Source organism: Dermacentor albipictus, chromosome 7, assembly GCF_038994185.2.
Source record: "Dermacentor albipictus isolate Rhodes 1998 colony chromosome 7, USDA_Dalb.pri_finalv2, whole genome shotgun sequence".
Classification (NCBI taxonomy): domain Eukaryota; kingdom Metazoa; phylum Arthropoda; class Arachnida; order Ixodida; family Ixodidae; genus Dermacentor; species Dermacentor albipictus.
In genome coordinates, this window is record NC_091827.1 from 30619621 (window position 1) to 30646352 (window position 26732).

The 26732-nt window shown below is 49.7% G+C and overlaps 1 protein-coding gene across 6 annotated transcripts in view; it reads right to left on the minus strand.

The window, feature by feature from the left end:
• The window catches only part of LOC135896389 (homeobox protein Meis1-like), a 441556-nt gene that overhangs the window by 254365 nt on the left and 160459 nt on the right, over nucleotides 1–26732 (minus strand). For 4 of the 6 annotated variants that reach the window (XM_070521828.1, XM_070521826.1, XM_070521825.1 and 1 more), the window contains 2 exons: nucleotides 24641–24760; nucleotides 5049–5162 (listed from right to left, as the gene is read on the minus strand). In XM_070521828.1, coding sequence (XP_070377929.1) covers nucleotides 5049–5162; nucleotides 24641–24760 — 234 coding nt within the window. The remainder of the gene's footprint in view (nucleotides 1–5048; nucleotides 5163–24640; nucleotides 24761–26732) is intronic. The other 2 variants (XM_070521829.1, XM_070521827.1) reach the window with 1 other exon arrangement.

Below are 26732 nucleotides of genomic sequence, written 5' to 3' on the forward strand. Positions count from 1 at the left end.
CACAACCAGCGCACCTAACGCAAAGCACAGAATAAATCTTCTACGACAATCCTTCCTCAAGAGTGCTGTTGTTGCGCCATACCTATAGATGTCAAAGGTAGCTGCGTTGCCGTTACGATACCAGGCCTCGCCTTCGACGCGGCAGGCACGCCGAGGAGCTAAATCGGGCACAGAGACGACGACGATCCTACACGGGACGTTTCCTCTCTCCAACCATCCTACTAGAGGCGCTGGCGCGATCGTCCGTGGTGTGTTTCCTGACATCCCCGACAGAACCGGGCCGACGTTCGTTTCACCGAGACGAGCCCCGGTGCTGGATGCTGAGACGAGACGGGAGTCCGGGTGCCATGGTTAGACGAGGGGTGCAATGTGCGGGGGTGAAAGCGGAGGAGAAACGCGAAGGAGCGGGAGAGTTAGCTGGCAAGAGAGGCAGGCATCGTCTGGAACGAGGGGCGCAGGCTTGGGGTCGCAGCAGACGACGTGGAAAGCAGCAGAAGAGGAGCAGAAGAGCAAGATCGTCTGCAAAAGGCCAGCAGCAGACGACGCGGAAAGCAGACGAGCATGTGCGTCGTAGAGTCGCCCGTTCGCGGAGCGGTCGGGAACGGAATGGGGGTGGGGGTGGGGGTGGGGGGGGGGGGGGTGGGAGGGTTCTTCACTGTGGGCAGAGCTCGAGAGACCCCCCACTCCCTCTTCTCGTACCGCCGGAGACACCGAACACGAGCGGCGGGGCTCAAGCCCTAGGAGTATGAGGGCAACATTGAGAGGAAGCAGAGAGAGGCCGCGAAAAAAGGCGTGGAGGCACGTGGACGCGGGATGGGGGTGGTGGGGCGAGGAGAGAGAAAGAGGGGGGGGGTCACTGTCTTCTCCAGTTTCCTGTGAGAAAAGCACTCAGTCATTCCTTACGAGGGTCGGGACGGAGGGAGATTAAAGGGGGCGCAATAGGGGGTTGCTCCGCTCGAAATGCTGCCTGCCATTCATGGAAACGGATTCCTAAAAAGAAAATAAAAGTAGATAACTACACACGCACGAGCACGGGCACTGCTACGGGAGGCGCGTGAGCTGAGATGGTGCTTAAGTCCCACTTATAGATAAAGCCCTTAGTCACGTGCAAGTCCGTATAGATCCCGTAGTAACCGCGGTAGGAACGGGTTTGGGTGCTGCCGAACAATGGGAGAAAGCAGCGGCGTACAGATACGTGGCACCACCGGCGGTTGCTTCACTTGCCAGGACAGTCCCGCACAATCTTTTAATAAACCTCCATGAGAACGGCTTACCAATAATCCGAAGCCGTGTTACGAGTGGTCTGAAAACTTCCCGAAACGAAATTCTGTCTGCGTGAGAGACCGAAGGGTTGTGGGGCGACTAGATGAGTCGTAGGCCTGGTAGCAATAAATTAAATCCGGTTGAGGACTGTTTCAAGGGCCTCCTGTGTTGTTGTGCCCGTGGTGCAACCATCGAGAGATGCGAAGAATCGGGTGGAAAAAACGTAAAGGGGAAACCGACTGGACCTGGTCGAACTACTAAGCTGGTGCAAAGCAGGAAGCTAGGAATAAACGAAATCCGAACGCTGCCGAGTGAAATTTGTGCTCAACAACTGATTAAATCGAGAGAACTAGTACATCGACCCTTAAGAAAGACACAGCAAGAAAGAAAATAAAAAGTACCTTGACTAAGTCGTTCTGCGTGAATCTAATTGCCAATCTGAAGAATTAATTACAGGATAAAGCAGTTGTTTGAAGAGACAAGCAACAACGATAAAAGCCGACGATAACTTAGCGCTGTGTGCGGCAAGTTTTGCCGGCACACAGCGGGAGGTTTACTAGCTTCGACCCCCCCCCCCCCAATCCCTACTAATTTTCCTTTTCTGTACAGCTTTCTGTCTCAATCATCTCAACGAAAGACAGAAACTTCAAGAAAAAGAAAGCAGATATGATGTTGAAGGCTAGCGGGAGAATACGCAAACTGAGGAAGCTGGAGGAGGGACGGGGGGGGGGGGGGAGGACGTACTGAGCTATGAGTCAAAGCAGAGTCAAGAGCTGCAAGAGCAGCAGCGATCAGAAAGAAACAAGTTCCCTCGGCGCGAGGCCTTCTGGACAGCCACAGAAGAGCTTCGGTTAGGGGAAACAATAAAAATACAGAAATGTAACAGCGCGAGACACGAAGGAACGAGAGCCGAACCAAGCAAGCAAGCATGCAAGACTCGACTCGCGAGAAGGGACGACGACGCTGCTAAAGACAGATTCCACCACCAGGAATCTGTGGGCCACTGTCCTCTCTCGCCCCTAAAAAGCCAACCGAAGCGCCTTCCGCCCCCCTGCTACACCCCCTCAACGTCCCCTTCGCCATCTCATGGTGCCCCCACAAAGCCCCCACTAAGCCCGCCCTTTCCCACTGTTAGAAAGTTCGCACCGGGGGTCGGTAGGTTGGTTTCGGTTCAGTCTCGAGGACACGGGGGAGGGGGGTCGTCTTTCTTCGCCTCTGCTTCTCAGCTTCCTCGCAGAAGCAGCGTCGTCGTGCGAGACATGCATGCTTCGCGCACACGAGGGCCGAGGGGACGGTGTAGTAAAAAAAACTTGCACCAGAAAGAACAGAACCGAGGAGAGATAAAGACGAACGACGTGTTGTCTTCCCCCGTGCCTGCCAGCACGCTTGCCGGCCCGTCTGCTGCGGGGGTTTTCGAACAGACGACAACCGCGAGGAACGTGCAGACGAAACCAAGCAAAAAACAGGAAGATCCTGCCAGAAGATGAGAGAGGGACACGGCAGCACAGGAAGTAGTAACTAAAGCGGCAGCGGTTTTTGCGGTGGTTAAACGGAACCTAAAGAGAAGATAACTACTGTAAAAAATATACGTAGGTAAGGAAAGACGGAGTCAGAAAGGGAGGAAGCCAAGTTCCTTTCGCGGAACCTCGAGAGAAAGAGACGGAAAGAAAAGAGCAGACGGAAAACAGAAGAAACCACGACACAACGCGGGACGTCGTCTGGACCAGTGCGGGGAGTGACGAGCTGAGTCTTCGTCACCGTACGGACACGAAGGGCCAAAAAATAACAAAAAAGAAGGTTAAACGAGTCAACGCAGAAAAGACTCAAGAAAGGAAGACGAACCTCGTTTGAGTGCCAAAAGCGCAGCGGGCTTTTTTTTTTTTTTTTTTTGCACGTGCGGGCGAACAGCGTCTGATGCTCCCATTAGCGGGAAGCCTTCGTGGCCGGTTGTACCTCCTGCTGCTTTGCTCCTCCCTCACAGCCCATAGGGGTCGCTTCCAGCGCATCTGCTTCGCTTTGCGAGTGAGCTTGTTTATCTCAGGGACCTCCGTGTCCTCGCTGACCGCCTCACCGAAGCTACGGAAAGATGGGCTTCTCCGCCATCCAACAAAGCCCCCCAAAAAAGGCTACCGCGACGTGTAAAGCAGGACACATGTGGCACGAATCTGCGCGCGATTTCGACATACGACTTGTCGTGCCGACAGCCTTTATCCAACAATACTGATACCAGCAAACACACACGACAAAATTTTGCCGGCGGTTTCCGTTAGCTTACAGCCTTCCAACAACACCCTGAAAGGTACCGTCGACGGCATCTTTCAGACCTCACAAGCGCATCCGACAAACTTTTCCCAAGAAGTTTTCAACAGTCATACTTCAGACGCTTTGCGCACACTTACGTACATCGGACGCCGCGCCGTAACTGGACGTGGGGCTGCTTCAGAGCCAAGATTAGCCCTCCGCCTCGACACTATACGCTTCTCCCCCAAAACGATACCGAACTCGCACAACGGGACTCGCAAACAGAACGGTCTCACTAGACCCTAAACACAACTAGCGCCGCGAGTACCAGCCAGTTTCCCACATTTGCATTCAGGCTCCGGAAACTCGAATCTCTGCGAATGAATTATTCAAAAAAGAAGAAGAAGAAACCAAACAACGATACAAGAGGCGGAGGAGCTTATACAAGACCACCGCTAATGCCACCACAAAACGTCGACGCCGAGCGCGCACAAACGCGTGCCGTGTGGGTGGGTGGGAAGCAAGTACAGGGGGAGGGGGGGGGGGTGCGAGGGCGAACGCCAGGATCGCACGAGCGATCCGTCAACATTACCCGCCGCCGCTGCCAAAACGAAGAGATACACATCTCCGTCCCCGTAAAGCCGTACGACGCGAGCGAGCACGCGCCTCGGTGTGTGTGTGTGTGAATGCTGCGTACGCCGCCCTCGACGCACCAGCCGCCGCTCTCTCCGCTAATCCCTATACTTCGCGGGAAACGGCGGGAAACTAGAGTAGGGTGGGACGATTTATACCGGCGACTGTAGAAAGGGAATCCGGGACGGGGGGGGAGGGAAAGAAAGAAAGGCGTCAAGGAGGGGACGGAAAGTGCGTGGTGTTCCCCGACTCGACCACAGAGTTCTCTTCTGTCTGTGTGGGGTATAGCTCGAAGCCGCCCGCCGCACACAGGCGCGCCCTAATCCGGCGTCTAATCCGGCGCAATCCACGCTTAATTCGCGCTTGGGAAGAGGGGTGGTAGCGAGAGAGAGAGAGAGAGAGAGAGCATGGTGGCCCGCTTGACGGGACCGCCTTAAACGGAGGCGACGTCAGCCACCTCCCGCCACAATCCTGTCGCGTTTTATTTGATTTCATGGTTTGTTATTCCCCATACTAGTCTGAGTTGGCAGCGTTCCCCAGGTTTCTCTTTCCCTCTGTCATTCCATCCAGCAAAACCCCTTTCTTCATGAATCTCCCGCTACGCGCGCAATGGTAACCATGTGAGCTATCGAGGAAGATCCTGAAGGACCACTGGGTCTGAATGGGGAAGAACAGGGGAGAGCTCGGGATTGCACAGATAGCGGCATCTGCGACGACTGGAAGACGGTATAGGTATACCCTTTAAGACGCCAGTGTGCTATACGTAAGCTGGTTTATACATTTGGCAAAGCCGTATCGGCACGGTGCAAGGTGCGGGCTTGAAGCGCCGCTCCAGCAGAATCGCAGCGAATGGTTCTCGGTCACGGATGGGAACCACGGAGGCAGGAACTCATAGGAGAACATTCTCTCACCTGTTTGGACAGGGGCGAAGTTTGTATCGAGTCTCTTAGGATTTTCTGGCAATGCTGCTTGTCATGTGCCAACGTGTATTCGTGCACACTTGGAAATTGTGTACATCCGTTGTACTGAAAAAAACAAAGGGGGAGCAGGGGCTAAATGGTCCGTCACATCTCACGCTCCAGCTCCTACATCCGCGAAGTTAATTTAGACTCCCGCATATCGATGCAACGAGCGCGATACCCTTGCCCGTTCCGCTTACACATGCATCGATGTCATCCCTGTTTAAATAAAGAAGTATTCACCACCACCACCATTCATATTCCACATATCTCTCTATCTTCAGGCACGTATTACGTATGTCTCGCTCTTCAAGAGTGATTCGCGCCTTGCTTCGACGCGGCGTCCCAAGATGTCGCCACTGTCTACGCTGTTCCAGCAGGTACGTTTTCAGTATAGTGTACTAGAATATTCTAGCTCACTATAGTTTTCAGTATTATTAGGGTAATGGCCGCTATTGATGTCCGCTTGCGGCAGCACTGCAGCCGCTCACATTTTAAACGCTTATAAAATTGTTTCTCATTACCGACCCTCTGCGTTTACGAACATATATTCTTCTACGCTAATCTGACTACTCTTGCTTCTGTGCCATTCTTTTCTCTTTGCTCTTATGAAAGACGCTCCGTGCGCGTGACATTTACCTGGCGTATTCCGCAGTGCTTATAATTATGTTGATGAATGTTGTGCCTTTGTATCCCTTTGTATCCCTACGTGAAACTACACCTCGTACTTTGTATAATTACTCCTTCCCGGCAATAACGACAATAGCGATACGGGTCACCTGCCTGAATGTAAAAAAAGAATGGAATAAGTAACGCTATATGCAGCGGATGCACCGAATGCTATGATATACTATACGTATATAACACCGAGTCCCGACTTCAATGCACGAACACTCGCAGATACCAGCCGAACACCGATACCTCGCGGGACACGCACCTCCTCGTGGCATGTTCTAACACACAGGCGGGAGATTGGAGGTGAAGCAAAACGGGAGTAAGGAAAAGAAGTGGGGAAGAAAGGAGGCGCGGGAAAGGAAGCCATACAAGGGAGGGTGTGTGTGCAGGAACGAGGACACTCGTCGGCAACCGGGGGGAAGGGGGAGGGAGAAGGGGGACCGGGGATCGCGTAATCCTGTTTACACGCCGATTGGGCAATCACCCTCCTGGAAATGTCAATGGGCATTCGAAACGTCGACGAGGGAGCAGAGCGGTAGGGAGCGACGCGAGCAGGCGCCACGAGCCGCGGTCACGTGACAGTGTGAGACAGATCAGTGGGCACACGTCCGTGGCGGGCCGTGTTTCTGTGCGCTGCGTAAGTTTCGCGCCGTGCAGGCACGTACCCAGGGGGGGGCCCGGGGGGGCCCGGGCCCCCCCCGAAATCAAGTGGCATACCCCCCCCCCCCTCCCCACCCACGCCACCACTCCTCACACATTCCTAAAGCGCCGCCAGATGAATGTTGAGACTTCGCAGTCGATCATCGGTCAGCATTATGCTGTCTTTTTCACTCCTTTTAGATGGCGATAGTTATCGGCATCTCTTGTAAAATGAAGGAAAGTTTTCTCGTAGATTCCGCACCCGCGCGATTAACTCGAGATGCGTTCAGTTGTCACCATCTATTCAACCATCACGCGCATAGCTGTTGCTTTTGTTAGTTCAACCTTCTTTGTTTAGGCTGATCCTGGGACCAGGAGAGGGATGCGGCTGTTACTCAGCTGGTCTGTACTCTCATGGAACTAGATGCGGCCGGAGAAAACGCCAATTGCGTTTAACTTATCCCTTAGCTTCATTGTTTCCTTGAGTTACGGCTCGCCCCGACGCTGGCAGATGCCTGGAACCATATACACGTTATATGGGTTAGATAAGGTGGGAAATAGAATAATGTGAAAGAGCGTCCATCATGAAACCCTGCAATAACCCTTAAACCCACTAGCAAGATGACCGTCGCCCGCTACCTTGTCTGTTTTAGCCTAACTATATAGCACTTTTCGTGCAAAATTGGCAACTGGAAACAAAAATCGCAAGGAGTTGAGAAATTAAGCTATCTACTAAGGGAGAGAGCAAAGGCAACAACCAAACTTCAAGCAAAAGTGAATTATAAAAAAGTTAATTGTTGTTTATGAGAATATTTATGGATCAACATCTTTTTATTTAAAAAGGAAGTAGAGAAAAGGCCGCCTGAAGTGGAGAACAGTTACTTGTTTTGAATGACGCTTCTACAGTTATCGGTCCAACCGCCTCACATAGCCACTTCTCTGCTGTGCTTATGTGGGTGTTTTTCTAACCTTTCGCAGTGAACGCAGTACGTCTAGAATCGCAGAGTCCTGCGCTCTACGTGGTTGTATGGGACTGGCGGCCGCACAGCGTTACGCAATTCGCGGAACTGTCAAAACTGATCAACAAGGCGAAAATAACTGATATTCGAAACTATAACATGAGAAAGACTGAAGAAGCCGTAAAAAATGAACGCAGCCAGAAATCAGTAAAAAAAGAAACCTGGAATAGGACAAACCATGATGTATGCACTAAAAGATAAGAAGGATAATATCATCAGCAATCTCGAAGATATAGTAAAAGCAGCGGAAAAATTCTAAGCTGACCTGTATACAGTACCCAGAGGAGTCACGATAGTTCACTTAGAAACAGTAATGAACGGGATACAGAAACTCTCCTATAACTAGCGATGAGATCAGAAGGGCCCTGCAAGACATGAAACGATGAAAACTGGCAGGATAAGGTGGAATAACAGTCGATTTAATCAAAGATGGAGGAGACATAATGTTTGGAAAACTGGCGGCTCTTTATACGAAGTGTCTATCGACTGCAAGGGTCCCAGAAAACTGGAAGAATGCAGACATTATACTAATCCACAAGAAAAAGGAGACGTTAAAGAATTGAACAATTATGGGACCATTACCTTGCTCCCATTACTATATAAAATATTTACCAAAATAATATCCAATAAAGTTAAGTTAACACTGGATTTTGTCAACCAAGGGAACAGGCTGGCTTCAGGAAGAGATACTTTACAATGGATCACATCCATGTCATCAACCAGGTTATCGCGAAATGTGCAGAGTACAATAAGCCTCTCTATGTGGCTTATATAGGTTACGAAAAGGCATTTGATTCAGTAGAGATACCAGCAATCGTAGAGGCCCTACGTAATCAAGGAGTACAGAACGCTTACGTAAAAAGCTTGGAAAATATTGCTACATGCGTGAGGTATCTGTTTGTTTGAATGAGGCGCGTAGGCGCCATCACTCCAGAAAAGAGGAGGAAGAACGAACTGGACTCGCGCTGTGAATCTAACCGGTCAGTGCTGCAGCCGTTGTTGTAAATATAATCTGTAAATAGTTTCTCGTCTTACTGACTCGTCTTTCGCGTTAGAATATCTACGAGGTTCTAGAGCTACTTTAATTCTACACAAGAAAATCAAGGAGATACCTATAGAGAAAGGGGTCAGACAGGGAGACACAATTTATCCAAAGCTATTTTCTGCGTGCTTAGAAAAATTCAAGCTATTAAACTGGGAATGCTTAGGAGTAAAGATCGACGGCAAATATCTGAGCAACCTTCGGTTTGCCGATGACATTGTTCTATTCAACAACAATGCAGACGAGTTACAACAAATGATTGGAGACCTTAACAGAGAGAGTGTAAGAGTGGGGTTGAATATTATTATGCAGAAGTTGAAGATAATGGTAAATAGCCGGGCAAAGGAACAAGAGATCAGGATGGCCAGTCGGCCACTAGAGACTGTGAAGGAGTACGTTTACCTAGGTCAATCAATCAGAGGAACCCTGATCATGAGAAGGAAATTCACAGAAGAATAAAAATAGATTGGATCGCATACGGCAGACATTTCCAGCTCCTGACTGGAAGCTTACCATTATTATTGAAAGGTAAGGTGTGCAATCAGTGCATTTTGCCAGTGCAATATGTCCAGTGCCAATGCATTTGCCAGTGCATTTCCCAGTGCATTTTGCCAGTGCATATGGGGCAGAGACTTGAGAGCAAGTTAAGGACCACGCAAAGAGCGATCGAACGAAGATTGCTAGGCATAACGTTAAGAGTGAAAGAGAATGGTTTGGATCAGAGATCGAACGGCTATAGACGATATTCTAATTGACATCAAGAGGAAAGAATGTAGCTGGGCAGGTCATGTAATGCGCCGGTTAGATAACCGTTGGACCATTAGGGTTACAGAATGGGTACCAAGAGAAGGGAAACGCAATCGAGGATGACAAAACACTAGGTGGAGCGATGAAATTAGGAAATTCGCGGGCGCTAGTTGGAATCGGTTGGCGCAGGACAGGGGTAATCGCAGGGAGAGGCCTTCGTCCTGCAGTGGACATAAAACAGGCTGATGATGATGATGATGATGACGACGACGACGATGATGATGATGATGATGATGGTGGAGGTGGCGGGCCCCCCCCGAAAAAAAATCCTGCGTACGTGCCTGGCGCCGTGCATATATTATCTCCACCTCGCTACAGTTCCACGCGACGGCGCCGGAAGCTCGAGCATCCTCGTGCCCGAAGGCGAATGAACGACGCAATTGCTTTTCAAAACCGATTGTTATTGCCCGCTTGTATGTTACATATACGAACGGGAAACCGGAAAGTAGGTCTTACTTTTTTCTTTTTCTTTTTTTTTAGACATCATGGTTATATATGTAAGGTTGTTTCATGCACCAGAAGAAAGTAGTCGCCTCCTCAAGTCCGTTGGCGTAGGAACAGCTATTCATTGCTGAAAGACGACGGTGTAACATCGTGTGGCAGGCTGGCACGTTGATATACTGCCATCACAACTGTTTTTGACGTACACTCGTCATCGCTCAGCATCCGCTTCACGCGTGCGTATCTCGACGTCGGTGACAACAACAAATAGTCTACAGGTTAAAATTGGTGTCCATTTCGCCCGAAAGCTGACGTGCCTAAAACACTCCCATATACAGTTACGCGTGCATCTGCCCTTACATCAGGGGTGAATGTCTTACGTAAACACTTCCGAGTCAATTTTGAGAAGAAGGAAAAAAAAAAAAAACGATTGAAGGCGACGTGCGCTACGTTGTTGCATGGGGGTCAACCGAAGTATGCGAGTGACATCATCAGTCGCGCAGAAACGATGACCAGAAGGATTCCTTCTTTTGTTGTACGTCATCTAATCGCCCTAAGCGTGACGCCGAGGTGAACGGTCAAAAAGAAAAAAGAAAGTATAGCGCACAATGGACGAGCCGCTTGTTTCCTTCATGCTATGGAACACGTGGCCGGCTCTAGGTTATATTCTCGCGCGCACGAATTGCCTGACACGATCCCTATTCCAGCCTTCGCCGCACCCCAAGGAGTTGGTAAGGGGAAGTATACAGGGTGGAAGAAGGGCCGGTTATGCGTGTCCACTTGCACAACGCGACGCGCGTACTAGACAGAGACGATGCGCATCTGTTCGCGACAACACACCGCGCGTAACAACAAAAAAAAAAGAGACGAGACACTCGTTTGTCCGAACGGAAATCATTTCGTACGTAAGAGTGAGACGCGGGCGGGCGGGCACGTTGTGTTTCGCAATACACGCGTATAGATGCTTGAATACGTAAACAGTATAGTTCCAGGCGCCGTGTGGTAACGTGGCCTGGGGTGGCTGCCGGTGTTGTAAGAATGGTTCCTGCGGCGGACGCGAAATAAATGAGAATGACCGCCGGTCGACGGGACACGAAGCAGCGAAGCCTCAATAACACGTACTTTCGATGACGTAACACGTGTTGCTACTGCATTCGTGTGGTTCTCGATGCGATCGAGCGCGTAATGGATTGAATAAGAGCGACGCTTTCAATGATGGCGTGTAGTATGCAGCCTCGCTTGCCGAGGTTTGCTCGGGGAATACGAGACGCTGGAAACATTGCGCATACGAACAGGTGAGAGTTCGAATAAAGGCAAAGATATTAAAAATATATATAAAGATAGCCAAACAAATGTTCCCGCATGTGAGCGAGCCTGTGATCCGTTTCCGCGTACGCTGCGATTTCAATTTCATGCCTGAAAAATGCACACAGAAAACAGAGAGGCAAGTCGAGTGCAACCGATATGCTTCCGGCCTATGCCGACGAAGTACCAACATTTTCCACAGCGAGTGATTGGACGGGCCAATATTGCCATTGTCATTGGATATTGTCATGTACGCATGACTGCGTCCTATACAGTGGCCAACCGGAACTACCTCTGGTTAACCTCCCTGCCTTTCTCTGCATTATTTTCTCTCTCTCTCTCTACACTGGCTATCGAGTGGGAGGGCAAGGCTACCGTTTCAAAAACTCCTAAGTAATCGCCCTTCCGTTATTGACCCGCCGTGGTTGCTCAGTGGCTATGGTGTTGGGCTGCTGAGCACGAGGTCGCGGGATCGAATCCCGGCCATGGCGGCCGCATTTCGATGGGGGCGAAATGCGAAAACACCCGTGTGCTTAGATTTAGGTGCACGTTAAAGAACCCCAGGTGGTCGAAATTTCCGGAGTCCTCCACTACGGCGTGCCTCATAATCAGAAAGTGGTTTTGGCACGTAAAACCCCATGATTTTTTTTTTTCGTTATTGTACCACCGTTCGCAAAACTGGGTTGTCGCAGACCCACGAATTGCCGTCTTGACTGCGTTATTGGGCCGACGTTGCGTGTTTCCTTGGAAGCCCGTTGAACAGATTGGAGAACGAGTGCTAGCCATGAGCAGGCTGAGAATGCGACAGTAGTCTCTAGAATTAAAAGTTCCGTGGGACCCAGTAACCTACATTACACGTTGCTTACCCCACACTGGCTTCACGGAATTCTCCGCGGACAGCATTAGAGCAAACGAAGGTGCCCACACAGCGCCAAAGAGCTCCGCCGACTTGTGTCCAGGCTGAGCACGGAAATCCGAGCCGATGTTTGCCCAACGTTGGGTCAACATTACGTATATATTTCACATGCGTGGCCCAACACAATGCCACCGTTGGCCTCGCGCGGCTACGTTCGCATCGCTTCCACTGCCCCTCTCCCTCCGGGTAAGGACCTGCAACAGCAGGAGTGGGAGCGAGGTGATCTTAAAGACCCCTACCGGTGGGGCCGACACGCGAAATAAAGTCACCTCAGGCGCGAAGTGACATCCTTAAGGACGCGTTTAAGTGTCGGGCGCGCGAAAAGGACCAATCTTGGTCCTCATTAAGCTCCTCGTCTCAAAATGATTAGCAGCGCTGGACTCGCTGTCTCGGAAAAGGCCAATTTATTCGTCGCACCGCGCCTCTTTCTCCGGGCAGGCTCACTCCGACGTCAAAACAATGGCACGTTTTCACTGTTCCTCTCGGTAGGCGACGCACGCTCCCCCCACCCCATGTTCCTCGACTCGCTCCCTCTTCGCACTGAACACCGGGCGTCTCATAACGAGAGACCACACCTTCGAACCACCGCACCCTTGAGAAACGAATCCAGATAGGCGTTTTGCAGGTTGTTCTCTCATCTTACAGACGCTTCTTTTCGCTATATGCGGAGGAGGAAAGAGAAAAGCAGAAATCAGGGAGGTTAACCAGAATAACGTCCGGTAGGCTAGCTTTCGCTATATGCTTTCGAATATGCCTATAATGCCCGAGCGCAGTTACACACTACGAAAAACTCAAAAAGAAATATGTTCCCCTTATTTCCTGACCAAGGAGATTGCATTTGCGCAAAGAAAACAACGAGATGTTCCTTGAGTTAAAGCGTGATTAGTATAGCAATCATTTGTAGTTGTTTTGTTGAACTATCCACAGCTGCAACTTCATCCAAATAGATGACAAACACAATTATGGGGTTTGCATTACAGCATCAGAGACAAACGAATACGTTTCCCGTTTTGTATTGTTTTATTGGATAGCCCACGACCCAGTAATTACGCGACGAGGCCTCAATTCCCCGAGAGTGCTACAATTAAATTACGTCACCGTTTAGTGCGGCAAGTTCAAAACGCAGGCCAGCAGCTGCGTGACTTCATACGCGAAAAAAAGAAGCGACCCATCATTTTACGGAAACCTGCTGCGGCGATCTCGTGGTACCAGATACCACTGCCCATGGCCTTCGAGATTATTCGGGGAACGCCGCCGATCTCTGAGGCCGTGCCCTTGCCACCACACGAGCACTATGGCTGTGCCGCCAAACGCAGAGTCCATTCAACACTCGCCGGGACAAGAGTGGATAGCTAAAGTTGCTGTATAGGCTCTCTCTAGGGTTCTGCTCTCCATAAAGTTGCTGTATAGGCTCTCTATAGGGCCGCACTCTCCCTAATTGCTGTATAGGCTCTCTATAGGGTTCTGCTCTCCATAAAGTTGCTGTATAGGCTCTCTATAGGGCCGCACTCTCCCTAATTGCTGTATAGGCTCTATATAGGGTCCTGCTCTCCATAAAGTTGCTGTATAGGCTCTCTATAGGGCCGCACTCTCCCTAATTGCTGTATAAGCTCTCTATAAGGCCACGCTCTCCCTAGAGTTGCTCTATAGGCTCTCTATAGGGCCGTGCTCTCCCTAGAGTTGCTCTATAAGCTCTCTATAGGGCCATGTTCTTCCTAGAGTTGCTGCATAGGCTCTCTATAGGGACGCACTCTCCCTAGAGTTGCTCTAGAGGCTCCCTTTAGGGATCTCCCTAACGATGGCCGATACCGTAAGTCTAGGGAGAACGCGTCGCCCCTGAGCTTTCAGAAGAGAAGAAAACAAATGGGAGGAGCCAGTCTGGCAACTTTCGACGACGCGGTAGCTTCGTATGGCCTCCAACATACCCCAGAGTTGCTGTATAGCCTCTCTATATAAGGTCCTACTCTCCATAGAGTTGTTGTGTAGGCTCTCTATAGCGCCACGCTCTCCCTAGTTGCTCTATAGGCTCTCTATAGGGCCATAATCTCACTCGAGTTGCTCTAGAGGCTCCCTTGAGGGAGCTCCCTAACGATAGCCGATACAGTAAGTCTAGGGAGAACGCGTCCCCCCTGAGCTTTCAGAAGAGAAGAAAACAAATGGGAGGAGCCAGTCTGGCAACTTTCGACTACGCGGTAGTTTCGTATGGCCTCCAACATACACCCCCCCCTCCCCCCCTGCCTCCGCTTTATGTGACGTGTTGAGTCTCTTTCCCGTCCGGGAAGCTAGACGCGCGTTTCCAACGGATCGTACAAAAGGTGCGGTAATTAATAATACCCGGTGCTCTCGAGGATTTGAAGCTTCCCACCGTTACCTATGGTGTCGACAGTGACTTTATCAAGAAAGGCGTACAAAAAGCCGGACGCAAAATTTTCCCACGCCTAAATCAGAATTGTGAGACACCACTCTAAGCGCGGCGTACGCAGTGTGACACCTTGGGCAGGGATGTATACAGCGAACTCCCGTTATGACGAACCCGATTAAGCCTAACTTTCGCACACGAAGCGCCTAAACGTTTGGTCGGTTTGCCCACACAAGCCCAACCGCGAATTCAGTGAAGCCAGACAGACTTCCGCGGCTGCAGGCCTGCCACTGCTACACGTGGCTTAGCGAGAGGCCCGTATCGGCGGACATGGAAGAGGCGGCTCCGCTTATAGCTATACGCACACATACGAGGAGCCCCGGCGTAGCGCAATATCGCTTCCCCTTCGCTTCTTCTGCGGGCCCCGCGAGTCTTTTAATAGACTTGCGCAAGATGTGCCGAGAGGGGGCCTCATTCGGCGTAATTGCTTTCCGCCCCCGAGCGGCAGCTCGTGCTCTGTGGCCCGCCGGCAGCGAGCATCCGGACACCAGGGAACCGCGCACGCTGTCACTGTCAACGCCGAGAAGAAGCCCCGCACGGCGCATGCGCGGGCGAATTTGCTGCGTGTCGCGCCAAGGGGCGAAGAAGATGGAGCGGGCCACGTGACGGTTAATGGGAAGAAGGAGAGAGAGACCGGTATGGCACGAGAGAGAGTGAGAGAGAGAATGAAGAAGTCGAGGGGGGGTTTCGAAAACCAACGCAGGCGAGAAATCGTCGCGAGCTCTTCTCGGCCTTGCCCTAGCAACAAACTGCAGAGATGTGTACGCGGTCCACTGTCTCGCAAGCTGTTTTCCGTCCCTCTCGTCATCCCGGCCACCGCCTCTCTTTCAATGCCGAGTGGGGATGCGAAACTTCGACATTAGAGAGTTTTAGTTTAGGGGACGTAAGCGGCTTGAGTACCCAAGAACTAGGGCGATTACACTGCGCATGCGCAGTACCGTGGCCCCTAGTTCTTGGGTACGCAAGCCGCTTGCGTCCGCTAAACTAAAACTCTCTATTGTAGAGTGGTAAACACGCGGGTGCGTCAAACACCGTCAGATCTGTCGGACGATCGGAAAGACGGATATGGGCAGCATCGGCTGTTGCAACGCCACAGAAGCTACTGGACATCTGTTCCATTTCGATCCGCCCAGAGTCTTTGAAAGTTGTATACTGACAAGAAATTTTCGATTCGCCGATTTTCACATTCGTTTCCGACGTTCGAATCGAATCGTTTGGTTTGTCATTGAGCAAAGTCGCTAAACTACGCAGCGCTACGTCAAAGTCATCGCAATCCTCAATACGAAATGCCGAGAATGCTCAGCCGTAGAGAGAGAAAGAAATAAGAGTTGAATAACAAAGAACTGCGCTCCTGAGACTCCTTCGCCAACTCTATAATTACTCAAAGAAAAAACCTAAATTTCTAGGATGAGCGGCGGCTCAACAGCGACTCATAGCACCACGCCACCAGCGGCGCCTGCCGCAACTATACGTCCGCCTTAAAAGAAAGAAACAAATAAATAACGACAACAATACAGCGCGACGAGAAGCAGTCGAGAAGGGCTCACCCACACGCACTTATAGAAGCAAGACGGCGAGGGTCAAGATGGTAGCAGAGGGCGCGAAGCTAATAGGCAAGAGGGGGGGGGGGAGGCGCCGCCGTCTGATGAGCGGAAGCAATCAAAACGGCCGGTGCGAACGAAGGTAAACAAAAAAAAAACAAACGACTTTGACTTTAATTGTCGAAACGCGGCGGCGTCGAAAGCGCACGCGGGCCGTCGGTAATGATATACGACCGCTCGCTGCAGCCAAGATAGACACGCAGGGAGGCTAGCGAACCCGAACGAGAAAGCTTACGCACGTGCCGTGTGAGAGCGTGCCACGAGCTTACGACTAAAGCAGGAGGAGGAGGAACAAGAAGTGAGAGGACGTCTACAAGTGGGCCTGCATAAGACGGCTACAAGATGACTACTGCAAGTGGGCTATTGTGATTTACGCAAAGCGTGCGAGACGGGAAAAGCGAGCTCGAGCCCCTTTCACTCACGCGCTCGTCAAAAAAAAAGTGGCAAAACAATGGCCACAGCAGCGCCAGAACGGCACTTAATGAACGAGCAACCACACAGACAGACGCGCACGCGCCGAAACGCAAGCACGCCTTTTTTTTTTTTTTCGCGCGTGCGCATCTCTTCAGGCGCGTCCAGTCGTGATGTCCATAAAACGTTGCGCGTTCGCTACAGAAGAGCGAGAAGTTATACAGCTTTCGGAGGCCCCCGTTTCCCCGCTGGGAGCGCCTCCGGCGGCGCGCAATTGTTTGTGGCGCCTCCTGGTGTGCTATAATGCAGTAATAAAAGATCGTAAAACGACGCTCGCGCGATTGAAGCGCGCGTGTGTGTGTGTGTGTGCGTGCGTGAGTGTGTGTGTGCGCGTTCGCGGCATCCATTGCGGTGCCGGACACACAGCCGAAGCGCACCGCGGCTCGTTAGGGATTCATATATATCTATCTATACGCGCACGCATACAAACGTATAGGCATGCGGTGGCGTTTTTACGCCTCTGCGAGAGAGATTTATATCCGCGTTTTCACGGCCCCAAAACTGATCGCGCGGCTCTCTTTCGACGCTTACTCGGCCATTCCCTTCTCCCCATCAATCGACCGAGAGCATAATGACGGAGTCATCAACACGCGAGAAACTACCGGTCTTTACAGCTCAGTGCTAGGCACGGTGTATGCGTTACAGAAGAAGGCTTGTATACGTTCTGAAGAGGGCGTGTGTCTTAGAGGAGCATTTGAAAGGGCAAATCAATTTCTTTCACGCTTAGGCTTGAGTATGGTGCATTTGTTCAATTACATCTAGGGAATACGAGAAAAAATACTATATGACCCGCAGCGAAGGCGTTAAGAGAAAAAAAAAAAAGCGGGAACGAACGTAGAACGGGTGGCGCCGTCCCCTCCCAGTTTTCGCACTGGCTCGCTGTGACGTAATGAATTTCGGCAGCATCTTCTCGGGATCAGCCAACTGCTTATCGCTAAACAAGAACTTCACTTCGTTTTAAGCAAACGGCTGAGATTGGACCCAGTCAGTAAAAATATATATTGCGCAAACCTATCTATCTATCTATCTATCTATCTATCTATCTATCTATCTATCTATCTATCTATCTATCTATCTATCTATCTATCTATCTATCTATCTATCTATCTATCTATCTATCTATCTATCATCCATCCATCCATCCATCTATCTATCTATCTATCTATCTATCTATCTATCTATCTATCTATCTATCTATCTATCTATCTATCTATCTATCATCCATCCATCCATCTATCTATCTATCTATCTATCTATCTATCTATCTATCTATCTATCTATCTATCTATCTATCTATCTATCTATCCATCTATCTACCTATCTATCTATCTATCTATCTATCTATCTATCTATCTATCTATCTATCTATCTATCTATCTATCTATCTATCTATCTATCTATCTATCTATCTATCTGTAGCGAGCACCTAAGAATCTTTTTCCCAAAAATTTGCCGTCTTTATTTAAACCACGTAGTAAACCTTATTTCTGAAGTAGCTCCATATTAACACATTTCTTCGTTTTCCTTTATTCAAGCTCCACTAGAACACACCTCGAAAATCGACATTTAGCACGGAATTGCGTCAATCCATTGCGCGATTCTCGATGCCTATCGCTTAAAGGGAGATTACAGAGCAACACAGCAAGCACGGAGCGACAACGTATTCGCTGAGAAGTTTATTTTCACTCACTTGGCGAGTTATAAGTTGGTTACAATGCCAAATCTAACTTTCTCTGAACGTCACTCCGTGACCTCTCAGCAGAAGCGCGACATTGTGACGGCACGGATTTTAATGTTATTTTCGCGTACTTGCGCTGTCATGACGCTAGAAAAGTTTTCGGAAAGTTCTGAAGTCGATTCTTCGGCTCTCTTGAAATGTCATGCAGCCCTTTGTCCTAATTGACGAACAATAAAATAACCTTAAGGTCTGGGATCCTTAGCAGATGCTGTCAAAATTGATGACGTCACGCCTAGCTCTTGCTTTGGCTTTTGCGAGAACTTCAGGGCTGCGTCGCTGATTGCCTTTAGGTGCCACATTTTTTTTTTACTTGCCAAGCCATCACCTCACGGTAAATGTGTCAGTTCTGCTGTTGCAGAAGGGTAATTTACAGATGCAGCTTAACTTTTTTTTTCTGCCCGGCGATATCCTGTAAAAGTTTGATGATTGCTCGCTGCCATTAAAGATTGGAAACCCCTCTGCCGCTTTGCAAAGAGCAGAAAGCTCGCTTTTAGGCGTCACAATTAAAGGTCGAGCCGACCTCATTGCAACACACGGTTTCCTTACCCCATCACAAAAAAAAAAAAGAAATCTGGTCCTTTCTTCTCTGAGGCACACAGTACTCGTCAACCGACACAAGCTTCCCCCGCTGCGCCGAGCCCTTTCGCGCGAGACATCAGTCAAGCCTGTCAGGTCAGGGAAAGAACAAAAAACCTCCAAGTGGCGGATTTGAGAAGTCGCTGGACGACAACGTGATCAACCCCCATGCAGAGTCACTGCGTCACTTAGAATCTTATCGCGCAGCCTGCAGTGCACTGAATTCAGGATTTCCAGGCTGCATTCGCGTCTAATACATTAGCTAGATAGATTATAGATAGATACGTTGTACATAGATAGATTGTAGATACATTGTATATACATTGTATGTACATTGTAGATACATTGTATGCACTATGTATGCACATTGTATGTACATTGTAGATACATTATATGTACATTGTAGATACATTATATGTACATTTTATATACACTGTACATACACTGTACGTACACTGCAGATACATTGTAGATACACTGTAGATATATTGTAGATACACTGTAGATAGATAGATAGATAGATAGATAGATAGATAGATAGATAGATAGATAGATAGATAGATAGATAGATAGATAGATAGATAGATAGATAGATAGATAGATAGATAGATAGATAGATAGATAGATTTCTAATGGCATGGAAAATGCGGCCAGAAATGTGTCGACGGCATCTCCACAACCTAAAATTGTTCTATGTCCATAACAATTATGCGAAATGAATCCTCGCAATGATCGCATAATTCCGGAAATCAGGAGTTGCCCAGATGATGCAGAAATTTCGAGGAACATGTACCGGACGCTTCAATACGTTCCGGCAGATATATAAAATATGTTCCCGACTTTTGTGTTCTTTTTAATAGCCACACATCGTCAATAAGGCATGGACAATGGTCTATATATTTGTTTCAGGCTTCTTGTACACCCCTACGTGCGCTCTGTACGAACATAACGACCCCCCCCCCCGATTACACCGCTACGTAACTTGGTACAAGCAAAGTGTGCACCACCGCTCATTCATTCATTCATTCATTCATTCATTCATTCATTCATTCATTCATTCGGAATTAATGTATTGACCGTACTGAGTAATACCAAAACCTTTCAAGATGCAGGTTCCTGTACTATTCAATAGGGTGAATACTAGCAAGGGACTCTCAAGATGCAGCTCCAGTACAGTCTACAAGCAGTTACTCCACCAAAAGAAAAAAAAAAGTAACTATAGCACTGCAAGTACTCTTGCAGCGTACGGTGTAGCTGCTTCGATTGTCAATCACGCGTAGCGCGCCCTGCCTGCACCGTAGTATTGAGTACGGGGCGTCATCGGAGGTGAGACGAGAGAGAGGGAGGGAGGGAGATAAATAAAAAGGGGAGGGGGATGACAGTGAAAGAGCGAAGAGAAAAATAGGCCAGTAGGTCACCTTTAACCTCCGGAATCCCTTGGGAAAGATGAAGAAGAAGCGTGGAAAGAAGAAAGGAAAAAAAATGTATATAAAACAAAGGCAGAGGAGATAGAACACGGCATTGAGGGAGCGTCGCAGAGGACCGGAAGTAGTTCCCGCGGTTTCGGCTTCCGGTGTCGCGCGAGCGGGCGCCATTTCCGGCCGACGCCCGAAGAACTGCTACACTTACACAGCCATGCACGCACGCACATCGAAGCCAGAAAGGCGCGGGCTCTCATAGGGTGAAACAGGAGGCGGTAGGGGGAGGAGGAGGAGGTGGCCGCCGATACTCGTGGCATATATACGACTTATAACCCAGGAAGGAGGAGGAGGAATTCGAGAGGGACTCGCCAGCACACCGCCCCGTAGGAGGAGAGGGGGCACGTCGAACGTCAAGGCCGAAAGTGGGCCCCCGAATAGCACAGGAAACTATACTGCTAATACAGATCCTGTGCAGGGGCGAACCTTATTCGACCAAGTGCCAATGTCGGTCCACGCCGTGCCTACGTTGGCGCGGCTGCATGCGCCGCTAGGGGGCAGCGCATGCACGTCACGAAAAGATGTAGCCATACTAGACCGACATGGACCGATGCAACAAACGCCAAGGCTCGCTAAAGTTGGCCCTAGAATGATATGGCTAACCATGGTGTAAGAGGAACACGTGATTCGTGCACAGATTAGATGGATAGATAGATAGATAGATAGATAGATAGATAGATAGATAGATAGATAGATAGATAGATAGATAGATAGATAGATAGATAGATAGATAGATAGATAGATAGATAGATAGATAGATAGATAGATAAACGTGGTGAAGGTCAACGTTGGCCGATGTTGACCTAATGATGGCTCATAGTGGGCCTACGCCAGAGTTCCTCACTATACTGTCTAGAGGGATAGCTGGCACTGCGGCGCTGTGGTACACGTGATTCGTGCACACACACACACACACACACACACACACACACACACACACACACACGCACACACACACACACACACACAGAGCCATTTTAAGGGTCAACGTCGGCCGATGTTAGCCTAATGATGGCTCGTAGGGGGCCTACGCCAGAGTTCCTCACTATACTGTCTACAGGGAACTCTAGCACTATACTGCGCTGTGGTACGCATGGGAATGATGGTATATTGCGACTTCGTATCGGCATCGTTCTTCGAAGAGCCAGGACGCCTTGATGACGCGCCTGGCTAGCACCGTTCCCTCTGTCGCAATGATCTATTTCCTACTGAAACAGCACGTAAAATGCTGTTTTAGCTTTGTTATTAATAACAGACAGCGGACTTGATGTGCGACTGTAAGACGAGCTACCATTTTGTTTCTTTTTTTTTCTTTTTTTGCTCATGCACAGTATTTTATATTTCCCAATCGTTATAGTAGTCATTCTTTACCCTTCCCTCTGAAACACCCTGGATTTGACTCCACGCTGAGCAAAAGCGTAGGAGCCATTGTTTCGGGCCCAACCTCTGAGATTTTCCTTGTTATCAAATCTCTCCCTCTCCGACCTGAACACCTGAATGCCGATAACACTTTTCTTTTTGCCTCTTACATTGTTACCTTCCGAGTTGCGAGATCAGAAACTGATTCTCACCTCACAGTTTAATTAACGGAAGTGTTTTAAACCCCGGCAACATAGAAACACAAGCCCGACAAGTCCCCGTCACACGAGGCGTTGCTTACACCTTCCAAAGCACGTCAGCGCTTTTGCGAAGGCTAATTCCGTTAACAAGACGAACAAAAAGGCGTCCTTCGAGCGGGGGAAGCGAGCATTGTTTTCGGCAAACGCACGCGCCAGGGGAGCTGTCACGCGGCAATCCTTGCGCAAGTTTAGGATGCGCCGCGTCGCGCGAAAAAATTCGCCCCCCCCTCTCTCTCCTCCAACGTCCCTCATTCCACCCCAACACCAATTGCATCCCCTTTCACGGTGCAGCAAACACCGGTGTTGGGAGAGGGGAGTGAGGAGGGGGGGGGGTACGTGGACAAGAAAAGCCTTTGTTTACCCCTCGACGCGCCTGTCACTCACACATGCAAGCGCACTGAGGAAACGGAGTCAGGCAAGGCGCCTGGCGCAGCGTCAGACAAATTATAATAACTAAAGAAAAACGAATAGAACCAGAAAAGACGATGAAAGAACGGTGCCAAGCGGGTGACAAGACAGAGCGCTTGCGAGACCCAGCAAAGCCACTGTACTAGAAGCCTGATTGGACGCTCTGCATACCTGCTTCAGAGCTAAACGCGTGCAAGCAATTTAGGGTTGGAAACAGCGAACGGGGTGGGGGAGAAGGAAAGGGAAGAGGGAGGGACAGGAGATTTCGCAGGGAGTTTGTTTCAATGGTGCGTGCGTCTTCTCATTTAAAGGCTCTTTTATTCTATTCGCCAACCGCCTTAATCTAGGTGCAGAAGGCACGTCACCTAACGCCGTCACCGCGGTCGCCACGAGAATGTCGTCAACTGTGGAACCACACAAAAGCTGCGAGCTTTCCCGGGGGATTCTGGGCCCGTGTTCACGAAAAACGCACTTGTGCTATAGGAGTGTTCGTGGCAGCAAATAGCAACCAATCATAATGGCGTACAAAAAGCCAATAGCAAACCGCACCTAAAAAAAAGTTTTGCAAATACTGGGCCTGCCTACGAATAAAACGAAACACTCGCAACGCCATGGCGTGCCTCCTGAATCCCTCACGTGACGTCACCGCGGTCGCCATAACGTCATACAAGTCCAGAAACTGACCGAAGCTGCTATTCAACGTGATTTTCTTTCTTTTCTTTTTTTTCTTTTGCAGTGGCACTGTGGGCGCAATCACGGCGTCGGTGACGTCACGTGAGGGATTCAGGAGGCATGCCATGGCGTTGCGAAGCTACAGCACTGTGAAAGGTACAACTGGCTTATTCGCAACGCCCGAAATGTGGCCTCTACTAACGCAGCTTAACTATGCATGTTTCCCTTCGAGCGCTTCTTTAAGACTGCCAGTACTAATTCGAGCACTGGAGAAGAAGAAGAAGAAGAAGAAGAAGAAGAAGAAGAAGAAGAAGACGAATAAAGCGGGAAAAAAAAACCTCGAGCAAGTAAGTCAGCCGGGAACGAGAACCACACCGCAGCAGCAGCTGCCGGAACCCACAAGCAATGTCCGCAATACGCGGAAGTGCGTTTGGGCGCCTTTGTTTGTTTGTTGTTCGTTCCGTTCCGGCGTCGTGGTGCCTGGGCCGTGCACTTGGCCGACGTTTTCGAGGAGGGGGGGGGGGGGGGGGGCTTGAGAAAACAAACATCGCTCGAAGTACCGAAGAGGTGGGACTAACTATACACGAATGCCGGGGTGTAGCAAAGTGACTTGCTAAGAGGATTTTTTTTTCTCGAGGGTAAAGGGTGAGGTTGGGGGAGGGGAGGCACCCCGAAGTGATTAGGAACTAACGAAGGCCCCTTGTTTTGCCACTCGGGAGACCGGTATAAGCGAACGCGTCTAGTTCGTCTGTAATTACTAAACCCATGCGCTGCGGGATGCCGCGTCAGACGCAGCAGCGTTGTTGCGACGGCTTCGACACAATGCGCTTCTCTCTCTCGCCACTGCTGTGCCAGTTTTGCTGGGACTCGCAAGGGGGGATGGGGGGGGACGTGTGTAATACGTAGTACGCGTCGAAATTGGTATATACGCGCGCTTCTTGTGTGGTCATATCAAGAGAGACCTCCCGCAGGGTAGTGATGCACGTACGTGTCAGTGAAGTCGAGAAACGAAAGGCGAGACCGAAGGGACGTGGACGAGACCGCACATACTGCACATGCGGAAGAAACCACATTCGAGGATAACATGCGTGAACGGAACGAAATTAACGACGCGAAGAAGAAAGAGGAAATGTTAAGTGTGACGTCGTGAACGATCGAACACGCCTGCGTAGATGGCGATCTGTGTTAGCCGAGATTTAGAGAGAGAGAGAGAGAGAGAGAGAGAGAGAGAAGTCGAGCTTCGCTCCGGAGTTGTGGCCGCCGAAAATAGCTCCGGCCCCCACTGTCGCACTCGACGCCATAACGTGGTGCATGCCGAAGAGACGATTTCACGAGTAGCGTTATGCAGCTTTCTATACAGCCACAGTTTCACTGCAGCGCTCATTGGAAGGAAAAACACACACATACGCACAAGAGAAGTAATGAAATTTGAAAAGTACTTCGTTTCTCCTCTTTCTTTTTGCGATAAGCATGCATCTCCAAGTAGTATACGTATATAAGTGTACGTATATGCGTAAGTGTACGTATATAGACTTACGTGCACTTACGCACGCTTACGTATATACGTAAGTGTAGATACGTAAGTGTACGTATATGCACTTACGCACACTTACGTATATACACTTACGTACGCTTACGTACGCACACGTATATACGTACGTATAGATATATACGTAAGTTTACGTAAGTACAGTGAACAGCGAGGCAGCGAGACTGACCGAGTTGCTGAACTTGGGGAACTGCCACGCACCGCCGCCGACCGCGCGTCGGAACGGACTGTGACCGTCGACGACACTGTCGTCTCCGGGGCCAGGTTCGATGTCCTCCATGCCGTATCCCTGCACGAGAAGAAAGTGTACGACAAACACGTGAAACACGTACGAAGTAAGGGGGGCAGTACATACGAGAGATGAGAGACGGTCGAGCACGATACGAGAAACGTACAGTCATCGTAATTATCGTCATGATTATACGAACCGATTTCAAGATCCGTTAATGCGAGGAACAGTAAAAAAAAAGGGGGGGGGCGAAAATGTGGCTTGACAATAACTGGGCATCGGGCATTGGACAAACACGGCGCGCAAGCTTGGGCGAACACAGCATAGTCGGAGTTGCAGCATGACAAAAGAAAAAGAAAAAAAGAACGCATAACCCACGCAGCATGTGAATTACATCGCTATATATTCATAGCTCTGGAAAGCATACGAGTTGCTTACACATGGATACGCACTAGAAAAAAAGAAATTTAACTACGAATATGCGTTGATTCCCTCAGTTTCCATATAAAAACATTTCGCAAGCGCCCCGTGGTTACATGCTTAGAACCCAGGAGCACTAGCCTTTGAATCACGGAGGTGCCGGGGTGCTATTCTGGCCACTATCGGATAGGTGGTGTCCAAAGCCGCGACGTCTATGACACATTTCCAGGCTCTCGCAATAGCTTCCGCCACATGCAGCCGGAAAAAGCGTAGCCTTCGAGATCGGCACCCGCTATCCAGGGGGCGCAGTCTATGGGGCGGCGCGGATTTGGACGCTCCCTATTCCGCCATTTTGGCGTTCTGAGCCAATCAGAGAGGCCGCGGCAGCCTCCGCGGGCGAATCAGAGCCGACAAGATGGAGAGTCTCGACAATATGGCGGGATTCGAGTGTTAGAAATAACACCGCAGGTGAGGAGGAGCAGTCACCCGACTTCAGTGCAGTGCCGAGGAGGAGGAGGAGGAAAAACTTTATTTGCTCCAATTGGTTAGAAATTAGCAGTGGCAGATGTTGTCGGCCATCTTCACGGTCTTATTCCCCATCTGCGCAGGGTCGACGCCCCTATTCCAGGGCACCACTGAGGGTGGCTACTCGGCGAGCGTGCCTTACTAGTCCATGCTGGACTTTCGGGTCGCTGCTGGAGAGCACCCTCTCCCACTGCTCCGCACTCGGGTATTTTATTTGAAGGAATTGTTGATTCTGAACGCATTCCCATGTAATGTGATATAAGGTGGGCTTGGCGCCGCACCAGGGGCAAATGTCTCTATACTGGGTGGGTGAACTCAGACGACAGCGCGCAAGCAATTGCTACCGAACCAGCCCAGTCTAAACAAGAAAACTGCCGATCTTGTAGGACCCCCGTTTACGATAAGGTGGGCGCAGTTATGATATCAGACGGCTTTAGAATCGCTTACGCAAGCGAGCATTACTGCAGTCGCAACATCCACTAAAAACTGAACAATTAGGAGGTTAACGAGTGAACCGTTTTAAAGAACCATCGAGAAATTGGGATTTGTCACGCGTGTCGGCTCCGCGTCATCAAGAAATCCATATTTGAAAAGAGAGGAGAACGCTCTCACGTGCGATCTAATAAAAATGAACTTTTCCAAAACTGCAAAAAGAAAAGCAGCAGGTATAAAAGAACGCCTGCGGAGAATGGCGGAGCATTACAAGGCTTATTACACAAAGCACTCCCGGAATGCGTTCTGAATTAAAACAAAAAAGAGATACAATGTACAACTAAGGCGCATAGTCCGGTATCCCCCTAAAACAAGTTCCGAGATAAGAGGTAATTCAACCTGAATGACGTTTCCTATCAAAAGTGAACACACACACACGCATACACTAAAAAAAAGAAAAAAGAAAGAAACGACTACAACGAAACGCTAATTGAAAACGACGCAGGTGGACCGTTCCTCCAGTCCATCGGACGCCGCGTACACAGATCCCCCCTGCGGCCCTATGTACATCGTCGACGCTGCGTGAAGCCACGCCCCCCTGCCGTAAATGCACGCTGACGGTTCCTTTTAAACGCTCGCGACGTTGAACATCTAG